The sequence below is a fragment of the Petaurus breviceps genome, unplaced genomic scaffold (assembly GCF_028583685.1).
Source record: "Petaurus breviceps papuanus isolate PSGF00001 unplaced genomic scaffold, PetGlider_PUasm1.0 184, whole genome shotgun sequence".
NCBI lineage: Eukaryota > Metazoa > Chordata > Mammalia > Diprotodontia > Petauridae > Petaurus > Petaurus breviceps.
In genome coordinates this window covers 15,979,486-15,991,657 of record NW_027185793.1, presented here as the reverse complement: position 1 = coordinate 15,991,657, position 12,172 = coordinate 15,979,486, and the positions used below count along the sequence as shown (strand labels likewise).

General features: G+C 37.7%; 2 protein-coding genes across 3 annotated transcripts in view; one reads left to right on the top strand and one right to left on the bottom strand.

Annotated features, from left to right (window-relative positions):
* The window catches only part of PHAX (phosphorylated adaptor for RNA export), a 502,400-nt gene that overhangs the window by 61,334 nt on the left and 428,894 nt on the right, over positions 1–12,172 (bottom strand). The gene's annotated exons all lie outside the window — the stretch shown is intronic.
* The window catches only part of ALDH7A1 (aldehyde dehydrogenase 7 family member A1), a 45,305-nt gene that overhangs the window by 24,478 nt on the left and 8,655 nt on the right, over positions 1–12,172 (top strand). For both annotated transcript variants that reach the window (XM_069088162.1, XM_069088161.1), the window contains exons 10-12: positions 3,392–3,433; positions 4,971–5,065; positions 6,554–6,638. In XM_069088162.1, the coding sequence (XP_068944263.1) occupies positions 3,392–3,433; positions 4,971–5,065; positions 6,554–6,638 (222 nt within the window). The remainder of the gene's footprint in view (positions 1–3,391; positions 3,434–4,970; positions 5,066–6,553; positions 6,639–12,172) is intronic.

Genomic DNA, 12,172 nt, shown 5'->3' with positions numbered 1-12,172 from the left:
GTGAAAGAAGGGGTTGCATAATTATCTTATTTAGTTTTTAGATCTAGCTGACACCAAAGCAAACTTTATAGGTTGCCAAAGACAGGCTTTTCCTGAAGAATATTTGTTAAATTGGCCTGTATTGTATTGGCTAGGCAGACGACCCTCCTATTTGCTTAAAGTCAAATCTATAGACAGATATTATTTTTTCCCCTCTCTTTTATTTTTTAGTGTATGTCATTCATTTACACAAGACTTTGAGTTACAAATTTTCTCCCCATTTTTCCCTACCCACCACCCCAAAAGAGTGATCCCACTGAATATCCCCTCCCCCAATCTGCTGTCTTCCTTATCTTCCCCCGTGCCCGCTCCTACTTTCTAGTAGGGCATGATGGATCTCTGTGCCCCAGTGCCTATATATCTCATTTTCCGGTTACATGTAAAATAATAATAATAATAATAATATGCACATATATTTTTAAACATTTGATTTTAAAACTTTGAATTCCAGATTCATTCCCTTCCTCCCTTGTTACCCACCCTCCCAGGGAAGATAAGGAATTCAGTATAGGTTGTACATGTGTAGCTATGCAAAACATTTCCATAGTGTACATATTGTGAAAGACTGACTATGTTTCCCTCCCTCCTATCCCACCCCCCACTTGTTCTTTACTTTGATCCTGTCCCTTCTCAAAAGTGGGTGCTTCCAACTTCCCTCCCCCCCATCCTGCCTTCCCTTCCATCATCCCCCCTCTCAAACCCTTCCCCTCTACTCTCCTGTAGGGTGAGATACCCTATTTAGTGTGTATGTCATTCCCTCCCTAAGCCAAATTCAATGAGAATAAGATTGACTCATTTCCTTTTGCCTTCCTGCTCCATTGTAACAGTTTTCCCTTTCCTCTTTTATATGAGATAATTTACCCCATTCTGTCTCTCCCCATCTCCTCTAATTACATTCCTCTCTCACCTCTTAATTTCACCTTTTAAGTATCATTCCTTCCTATTAAATTGGTCCTGTGCCCTCTATCTATGTATACCTGTAAATATATATACACACGTTCACATATGTATTTATATGTCCATATGCCCTCCTATATAGATATATATGTATGTATACATATATACACACACACATATACACATTTCTATTCCCTTCAACTATTCTCATACTGAGAAAAGTTTCATAAGTGTTGCAGCAAGCACCCCAGTGTCTCCAGGGTGCCTGCTCACACAGGTTCTTGGATCTGCTTTGTTAAAGGAAAGCAACTCAAAATGGGTTAACAAGCTTACTTTAATCAGTCAGACATATATCGTTTACCTTGTTCAGGAGAAAAGGTCAGCACCCTGAACCTCAAAGTATACAGGCATAATTATCAAGACAGAAACATCAAGTAGACAGATTTCCAAACTGTCCAACCATTACATCCATACCCAGTCAACATCTGGGTTTCCACATTCTGGGTTTTTCAAAGCCGGGGGACTCTCAACAACGGCTTCCCAGAATTCAGATCAAATCACAGAATACTTCTCAAAGTGAGTCCCAAAACAAAGCTACACATCAGGGCTTATATAGCCTTCTCCTGGCTCAGAGAATGTAACAACCTTATTGACTCACTGGCCAATCAAGAAGTATCTACTGAAAAACAAGCCTCCCACCCCAGGCTTCAGGTGCACATTAGCCTAGGGGCAGGGAAGATCTTCAAAATTTACATTCTTATTACAATAAGTTACAATTATCGTTTTTCCATGTAGAAATATAAGTAGTTCAACTTTGATAAGTTCCTTATGATTTCTTTTCCCTGTTTACCTCCTCATTCTCTTGCTTCTTGTATCTGAATGTCAAATTTTCTATTCAACTCCGGTTTTTTCATCAAGAATGCTTGAAAGTCCTCTATTCCACTGAAGGCCCATATTTTCCCCTGAAACATGATACTCAGTTTTGCTGGGTAGGCGATTCTTGGTTTAAATCCCAGATCCTTAGACATTGAGAATATCATATTCCAAGCCCTTCGATCCCTCAGTGTAGAAGCTGCCAGGTCCTGAGTTGTCCTGGTTGTGTTTCCACAATATCGAAATTATTTCTTCCTGGCTGCATGTAATATTTTCTCCTTGATCTGGGAATTCTGAAACTTGGCTATAACATTCCTAGGGGTTTTCTTTTTGGGATCATTTTCAGGAGGTGATTGGTAGATTCTTTCAACCTCTATTTTGCCCTCTGGTCCTAAAACATCAGAGCAATTTTCCTTGAGAATTTCTTGAAGGATGATTTCTAGGTTCTTTTTTTGATCATGGCTTTCAGGTAGTCCAATTATTTTTAAATGATCTCTCCTGGATCTATTTTCCAGGTCAATATATTCTTAGTATAACAGAACGCTGGGCTGGCCTCTTCCTGCCAGCCTGCTGGGCTGTCATCAGCGGGAGGTTAGCTTCTCTGTGTTATTTTGTTGGGTTCTGTAGCTCCAAAGTTTGTCTAGAGTCATTTTTTACATGATTTGGAGGAAGTGGCATCTGTAGCTGCACAGAAGTCCTGTTTCTACTCCACCATCTTAACTCTGCTCCTCACCCCCTCCGACAGATATTATTAATGACACGCTTTGGGAAGGAGGAATCTCCTCCTTACTGGGAAAAAATGTGGTTACCTCTTAAATTATGTGGCTGTAAATAGGAGTTGCAGATAAATTAAGGAAAAAATTAATTAGCTTGTCCCAAATTACTAATATCATTTTTTCTGGGTGTATAACAGCAAATTGAGTAAAAGTTCTAGAGTACTCAGCAGTATTATAGTATATATAGTATATATATTCATCTCTTAATTTTGCTGAACAGATATTTTAGACACAAGATCTGAATAGATTTTGCCAAAGAAGGGGAAATACAACCTTGCTTTTCTTTCTCTTAAGGATCAATGAAAAGGAAAAGTATTATTCATTGGGGTCAAAGTAAAGGACATTAATGTTAGAGATAATGTCTTATTTTTTGGTATCTCCTGGCAAGATTCTGTGTGTCCTGCACATAGGAGATACTCTATAAGCATTGTTTCTGATTTAACTGCTATGATTGGGGTCACTAAGCAGTGACTTAGTATTTCAGTAACTATTCAGCTGATCTAGTGCAGTCCTGGTGGAGAAATGACCATAGCATTTGGACTGTTTTCCTTTTTTTTTTTTGTCAGGGAGAGAGAAAGGAAAGTTTGGACTGTTTTCCTTTCTAAAATAATAGAGGCGTGTCAGTGGTATTTCGACATAGAAAAATTTAGCTTTGATTATTTTAAGTAAATTAGATTAAATAAGTCAGCAGAAGAATACAAGGTAAATATGTAAATGTATTCATTCAAGGGGTAATAAATCTGTTGGGAAAAGGATCCCTGGGACACGAAAAACAAAGGGACTTAACTTTTTTGTTTCTTTTTAAGGGAGAAGTTTGTTAGAGCTTGGAGGAAACAATGCTATTATTGGTAAGTATGATAGCATTTTTCTTATTTATTCAAATTAGCTGGATTAGTAACTGAATTATCCCTCTGGGTTGATAGGAAGTTATAGAAGTTATCTACTCTTTCATTATGAGAAGTCGTGTGTGTGTGTGTGTGTGTGTGTGTGTGGGTGTAAAGTCGTGTGTGTGTGTGTGTGTGTGAGAGAGAGAGAAAGAGAGAGAGAGAAAGAGAGAGAGAGAGAGAGAGAGGGAAAGAGAGAGATTCATATCTTTAAGACCTTTTGCTTGACCATAAAAGAAGATATGTATATATACTGAAGATGAGGATAGGCTGGGAGGAAAAAAATTAAATTATCAATTAAAATTTCCCAGGTTTTTCTCAGTTTCACCTTCCTTATTCTTTACAGTGATAAGTTGCTATTGCATTCATATACCTCAATATGTTCAACCAGTCCATGAATGATGGGCACCAATTTTTCTTAACAGTGTAAAAAAAATCGACTATTTTGGGGCAGCTAGATGGCGCAGTGAATAGAGCACTAGCCCTGGAATCAGGAGAACCTCAGTTAAATCCAGCCTCAGACACTTAATACAAAAACTAGCCGAGTGACCTTGGGCAAGTCACTTAACCCCAACTGCCCTCCAGAAAGGAAAAAAAAAATCGACTTTTTTTAGCTAAAGAGCTCAAGACTCATTATCTCTTTGTGACTTATTTATTGCTTTAGAATTTGAAAACTTTAGTTTGTTTCTAGTATTAGTTTGTCCTCATCTTGTTTGAGGAGAGAGGACTTACTGCTGGTGGACAGAATTAGGATTGATGGGTAAAAGATATAGTAGACAGAGACTTATCAGTTCATGAGGAAATAGCAGAACTGTATTACCTTAAGAAATAGAAGAATTGTATTACGTTAATTATCTGAGAACCTGGGTAGAGAATTAATAAGGAAATTGTTAAATAGTTTAAAAGAGGGATGGCCCCCTTACTTAAACTGATGTGGGTTCATTCTTCCCTAAACTCTGCTGCATAAGGTTTGTTTATCATTGTGATTGTTATCCTATGCTTTTAAGTAGAACCTTTCTTCCGTGAAATATATTTTTCTGACTTAAAAAAACTAGTAAACTCATCCCTTTTTTCCTAAATAAGGAGGATTTCTGTATTTTCAAATAAAAGCATTACTGCTTTAACAGGAGTTCAAATAGCTTTTATATACTCTGCTTGTAGTTGCTAAGTGCTCTACTATTTTTTCTAGTTGTTCTGTCATTTGGTTATATCTGACTCTTTGTGACCCCATGGACCATAATTGTTCATGGGGCAAAGATACTGGAATGGTTTGCCACTTTCTTCTTAAGTGGATTAAGGCAAATTATTTGATTTGCATAGAGTCATACTGCTAGTGAATGTCAGAGACTCGATTTGAACTCACATCTTATTCCAGGCCCAGCTCTCTATCCCCTGGGCCATCTAGCTGCCTCCGTTTATTCTAATTAACAGTAAAGAGAGTGCATTGTTGTATTTTTTTTATATCTGTTTTGGCCTATTTCCTGCATACTTTTCCTCCAAGTTTTTGAAGATGCAGACCTCAGTTTAGTTGTACCTTCAGCTCTTTTTGCGGCGGTGGGGACAGCGGGTCAAAGATGTACAACTGCTAGACGACTGGTAAGTGTATCTGTTTAAGCTACATGTAACTAAGTCTTGAGCCCTAAGCCAACTTTGCTTTTTTAATCCCAAATTCAGGGTCAGTTTACTACTTTATAGTAAGATGCTACAGTGCCTGCATACAAAATGAATCCTCCAGAAGAAATTGAGCAATGTCCCTAAAAAGAACAGTATAAAATGATTATATTGTGAATTGAAATGTGGGTAGTATTGGGTTCCTTTCAGATAACCTTTTTTCTTTTTATAAAAATGGTATTTTGAAACTTTTAAAACCTTTAGGGACTGTTGTGGCTTTTCAGTTCATTCATAATTTCTTTTTTCTCTGTAAATGACATAATTTAGAACACATGTGGAAATGCATTTGGCAGCTGCTCCTGCAGGTCTTAGCTACTGAAGCCCCAGAAAGAAAGTTCTTGTCACCAAAGTCCTTGGCATTGTCAAATAGTTCAATAATCAGAATTGGAAGTGATTTTTGTCAGTGGAATTGACATTATAGAAGCCCCGTGTTACTATCTGTTTTGCCATTGCACCCTAGGGACCATTGGACTTTTCCATGTGGTGTGTAACTGAAGCCTTTCATGTATTGTCTTCCCTATTAAAATTTGACTTACTTGAGAGAAAGAACTGTTTTACTGTACCAGTAAAGTGTACATAGTAAAGCCTTAATAAATGTTTTCATTCATTCTTTTAGATTGTTTTGCACAGGATTAGAAAAGAAATTTAGAGATTATAGAGTTAGGAAACAGATCTAAAGAGGTTAACTGACTTGCCTAGTGTCATAAGCACAATTTAATTTCATTTTGTGAAATTTTGGAAATTCAGCTTCATTTCTGGGCAATTCACAATAACTAGATTTTGTTAGTGTATAATACCTTGATTTGATACAACTGTCTATTCTTGTGTGATATTTATGATCATATCTTTAATACGGTTGAGAAAATTTTGACTAGGTACAAAATTTATAACATTCATCTTTATTATTCTGGTGGGTTTTTGAAGCTTGGCAGAGTGGTTTCATCACTATTAGGAAAATTTTTCTGTAGTTTTCTTTCTCTGATTTGTCTCCCCTTGACTTAAGGCTTAAGATCATATTTGTATCTGCAAGAGTTTAGGATGGTGCCCCTTTTTCTTATTATTGCAAACAGTTTATATAGTATTGGAAGTAATTGTTCTTTGAATTTTGTACTGGTTTTCACGTAGAATGAATTACCATTTAAGTGAAAGCTAATATTGAAGTGACAGAGTTATTTTTAAAAGGGCAAAAATATCACCATAATAATAACAGAGAATAATATTAAAATTTGTAGAGGTATAATTAAAATTTTAACAAATAAAAAAAACAAACTTGTGAAATATATTTTTTATTTCTGTTCATTGTTTTTGGAAATTGTAAATAGTGAAACCTTTTTAAATTAGAGGACAGTAAAAAAGTTTCAGAATGCAAAAACTTTTCCAATTTTTAAATTTCCCATGTATTCTTCTTTTTAGTTTTTGCATGAAAGCATCCATGATGAAGTTGTGGACAAACTTAAAAAGGCATATGCACAGATTCATATTGGAAACCCATGGGACTGTAAGTATTTTTTTCTTTTTTTGCTTTTGGATCCAGAGAAATGGTATTCATTACTTTAAAAAAAGCTCTAATTATTCCTATGATTTCTAAGAGTTTTTCATAGAAATACTTGTATTTTTATTAGGAATGCTTGTCAAAAGCCTTTCCAGTATCTATTGAAATAACCATATCATTTTTATGACTTTATATTATATGATTTATATTATATGACTTTATATGTTTTCTTAAATGAATAGTTCTGTAGTTGTCAGGTTAACCCTGTATTCCTGCTGCTTACCCAAACCGCTCCTAGTCTTAGTGTATAATCTTTCTAACATGTTGTAGCCTACTTGCTAATATGTTACTAACCATATTTTCATCATTATTTATCAGGAAAATTTTTCTGTAGTTTTCTTTCTCTGATTTGTCTCCCCTTGACTGAAGGCTTAAGATCATATTTGTATCTGAAAGAGTTTAGGATGGTGCCCCTTTTTCTTATTATTGCAAACAGTTTATATAGTATTGGAAGTACCGTGTTTCCCCGATAATAAGACCTATCCCGAAAATTAGCCCTCCCCTTACTGTGTAAGATTCCTCTAAAATAAGCCCTCCCCCAAAAATAAGCCCTATTGAGATTGCTACTGTAGTGAAGGTGATCCCCTGCACTACACCCTACATTAGGGCACCCTCTGTACCTCTGTATGCACTGTCCCCCCCCGTTCCCCCCCGCGAAACGCACGCCATGCTCCGAGCTGCATCCAATCAGAGCTGCAGCAGTGAGCGCGTCATCCTGTTCTTCCCCAGTGATTTGCTTATTGAATAAAGGTACATTTTTTTGTTCACATTTACCTGTTTATTAAAATTGCTGTCAATGTTCATTAAAATAAGCCCTCCCCTGAAAATAAGCCCTCTGGTGTTTTTCTGTCCAAAAAAAATTAATAAGACAGTGTCTTATTATCAGGGAAACATGGTAATTGTTCTTTGAATGTTTAATAGAATTCACTGTTTTAAAAATTTATTTTTTTGTTACATTTTTAGCTGTAACCCCACACCAGAAAAGGCTAGCATTTGATATAGATGTGTATGTGCATATGCATTTGTATGTAAAAGCCATCCTATGCATACTTCTGTTTATCAGTTTTTTTTCTGGAGGTGGCTGGCTTCTGCCTTGATATAGATCCTTTGTAGTTGATTTGAGTATTTATAATACTTAGAATAACTTAGTTATTCACAGTTATTTTTCAAACAGTATTGCTTAGTGTATACAGCGTTCTTTTGGTTCTGCTCATTTTACTCTTTATAATTTCATGCAAATCTTTACATGTTTTTCTAAATTCAACCTGCTCATCATTTCTTATGGCGCAACAGTATTTCATCACAATCAGATACCAAAACTTGTTTAGCCATAGCCAAATTGATGGGCATCCCTTCAATTTCCAGTTCTTTGCCATCAGAAAGAGAGCTGCTATGAATATTTTAGAACATATTAGGTTCTTTCCCTTTTTCTCTGATCACTTTGGGAAACGGAAATAATGGTGATATTGCTGGGTCAAAGGGTATACACAGTTTTATAACTCTTTGGGCATAATTCTAGATTACTTTCCCAAAATGATTGAATCAGTTTGCAGTTTTACCAACAGTATATCAGTGTCCCAATTTTTCCACATTTCTCTCCTTGTCATTTTCCTGTTCTATCATTCAGTATCAGCCAATCTGATAGGTGTGCGTTGAGATATCTCAAAGTAGTTTCTAATTTGTATTTCTCTAATCAATATTGATTTAGAGCATTTTTTTCATGGCTATATATATTGCTTTGATTTCTTCATTGGAAAAATACTGTTCACATCCTTTGACCATTTATCAGTTGGGGAATGACTCATTCTTATACATATGATAGAGTTCTCTATGTATTTCAGAAATGAAATCTTTACATGTCATAATGCTCTCTCTTATTTATTTGTAAATTCTTCTCCTATCCCTAAGTCTGATAGGTAATGTGTTCCATGTCTAAGTATTTTCTTGGGTTTTTTTTTGGAGGGGGGAAGGCAGGGCAATTGCGGTTAAGTGACTTGCCCAAGGTCACATGGCTAGTAAGTGTTAAGGTTTTAAGTGTCTGAGGCTGGATTTGAACTCAGGTTCTCCTGACTCCAGGTTTGGTGCTCTATTCACAGCATCACCTAGCCACCCCACGTCTTAAGTATTTTCAAAAGAAAAATTCCCTTGATGACAAAAGTGGCTATTTTGGATCTTTTCAGTGGACTGAGGATCAATATTGAAGCCACTTGTCTTATTTTTAAAAAATCATAGACTCTTAGGGTGGGAAGATATGTCAGGGTCTCTCTAGGGTTAGGTAAACCCATTTCTAAACAAAATTCTTCTCTCCAGCCCTAAGACCTATAGTGAAGGTAAATGTGTTCCTAACTCTTGAGATAACCCGTACAACTTTTGGAACTTTTTCCTTAAATGATGTTTAAATTTGCTCCTTAATAACTTTACCCATTTTTCTTAGTGTTGTTCTTTGGAATCAAGTATGACAAATCTAATCCCTCTTTGAGATAATAATCTTTAAATATTAAAGATGGCTACATTCCAAACTACACCATCTCTTTTCTAGCCTAAGTATTGCCACCTCCTTTAATCAATACTTATATTTCATGATCATGAAGCCTTTTAATATCCTGGTTATCCTGGATAGTTTTCTTCTATCTTCTTCCTAAAATGTGCTGTCCAGAACTGAACACAGCTATTTTGACCTAAATGTAGTCTAACTAAGGTATAGTACTAAATGTAGGAATGTGTTGTGAGCCATGTCATACTAGCTTAAGAAAGTTAATTATTAAAAGTTTCAGTGTGGGGCGGAGTCAAGATGGTGGAGTAGAAGCAGGACCTCTGAGCGGCTCTGGCTTCCACCTTTCCTAATCAATGTAAAAAGGGTACTCTAAACAAACTTTGGAGCTGCAGAATCCACAAAATGACACTGAGAAGCTAACCTCCCACTGAGGACAGATGGCAGGCCAGCAGGAATCGGCCAGCACAGCGCTCTGGGAGCCAAGCCCAGGCTCACATGGGCCAGAGGTTTTAGCCCTGGGGCAAGTCTGACCAGCCGCTGGCCAGAGGGACTCCAGATCAGCAGCAGCTGTGGCTGTTTCCAGATTTATCAACACAAAGACGCTAAGGACAAAGTGAGAGGTCAGTGCAGTCTGGACTTTGGGATCCAGTAAGTCAGAGTACATTGGCTTTTGCCCCTGGGGTGAGAAGCTGCTGAGATGCAGGCACAGCCAGCCAGCGCTACGTGGCAGCTTCAGCTCCTGGCCTGCAGAGTGTAGGGGGACCAAGCAACCAGTCTGAGGTAATCACTTTTGCTTTAACCTGCTTGGATTTGGATTGCAGTCTAGGGTGGAGGTCCTGGGGTGTGTGTCCACCTTGCCAGAGCATGTGGAAGCCTCAGAGAGGGCACCCATCTAATATCTCTGGCAGCTGAGAAAACCCCAGCGTTTGGGACGAAAACTCCCCTGTGTGGTGGCAGAGTCCTACTGTGGCAAAAAGCTCAGGGGTCAAGTGACTGAGGGGCGATATGACCAGGCAAAGGAAACAAAGCAGACAGAAGATTCCAACATTAGACTCCTATTTTGGGGACAAAAAGGAGCAAAGCATGGAACAGGAGGAAGACAGTGAAGTCAGAACTCCTGCACCAAAAGCTTCAAAGGAAAATATGAGCTGGTTACAGGCCATAGAGGACCTTAAGAAGCAGATAAGAGAAGTGGAGGAAAAACTGGGAAGAGAAATGAGAATGATGCAAGAAACTTATGAAATGAGTGTCAGCAGCCTGACTGAGGAAAATAACACCTTAAAAAACAGACTAACTCAAATGGCAAAGGAGACTCAAAAAGGCCATGAGGAGAAGAATGCCTTAAACAGCCGAATTTGCCAGATGGAAAAAGAATCTCAAAAGCTCACTGAGGAGAATCATTGCTTCAGAATTAGATTGGAGCAAATGGAAGGTAATGACTTCATGAGAAATCAAGATGCTATTAAACAGATCCAAACAAATGAAAGAATAGAAGGCAATGTGAAATATCTCATAGGAAAAACCACTGACCTGGAAAATAGATCCAGGAGAGATAATTTAAAAATTATTGGACTACCTGAAAGCCATGATCAAAAAAAGAACCTAGAAATCATCCTCCAGGAAGTTCTCAAAGAAAACTGTCCTGATGTTTTAGAATCAGGGGGCAAAATAGAGGTCGAAAGAATCCACCAATCACCTCCTGAAAAAGATCCCCAAAAGAAAACTCCTAGGAATATTATAGCCAGGTCCCAGAATTCCCAGATTAAGGAAAGAATATTACAAGCAGCCAGGAAGAAACAATTTGAATATTGTGGAAACACAATCAGGATAACTCAGGATCTGGCAGTTTCTACACTGAGGGATCGAAGGGCTTGGAATATGATATTCCGGAGGTCAAAGGAGCTGGGATTAAAACCAAGGATTACCTACCCAGCAAAACTGAGTATCATGTTTCAGGGGAAAATATGGTCATTCAGTGGAATAGAGGACTTTCAAGCATTCTTGCTGAAAAAAACCAGAGTTGAATAGAAAATACATATGTGAATGTGTGTATATATGTTTCCAGGTATACAAAGATAGAGGGCACAGGACCAATTTAACAGGAAGGGATGATACTTAAAAGGTGAAATTAAGAGGTGAGAGAGGGATATAATGAGAGGAGATGGGGAGAGACAGAATGGGGTAAACTATCTCATATAGAAGAGGCAAGGGAAAATGGTTACAATGGAGGGGAAGAATAGGAACGCAAAAGGGAATGGGTCCACCTTATTCCCATTGAATTTGGCTTGGGGAGGGAATGAAATATACACTAAATAGGGTATCTCACCCTACAGGAGAGTAGGGGGGAAGGGAATGAGATGAGAGGGGGGATGATGGAAGAGAGGGCAGGCTGTGGGGGAGGGAAGTTGGAAGCATCCATTTTTGAAAAGGGACGGGATCAAAGTAGAGAATAGAACAAGTGGGAGGTGGGATAGGAGGGAGGGAAATAATAGTCAGTGTTTTACAATATATCTACTATGTTATTGTTTTGCATTAGCCACACATGTACAACCTATACTGAACTGCTTATCTTCCCAGTAAGGGTGGGTGACAAGGGAGGAAGAGAATGCATCTGATGAATCTGGAATTCAAAGTTTTAAAGTCAAATGTTTAAATATATATACTATTATTAATACCATTTTACATGTAATTGGGAAATAAGATGTACAGGCACTGGGGCATACAGATCCACTATGCCCTACTGGAAGAGTTGAAGGGGGTATGGGAGAAGATATGGGAGAGAGCAGATTGGAGGCGGGGATATTCTGTGGGACTGCTATTTTGGGGCGGTGGATAAGGGGATAAATGGGGAAAAACTTCGTAGCTCAAAATTGGGCGGAAATGAATGATGTAAATCAGAAGTTAAAGCATTTTAAAAATGAAAAAAAATGCTTTTAAGCATTTACACTTTGGAAGTCAGCATACTTTCATATCAGGGCTTGATTTA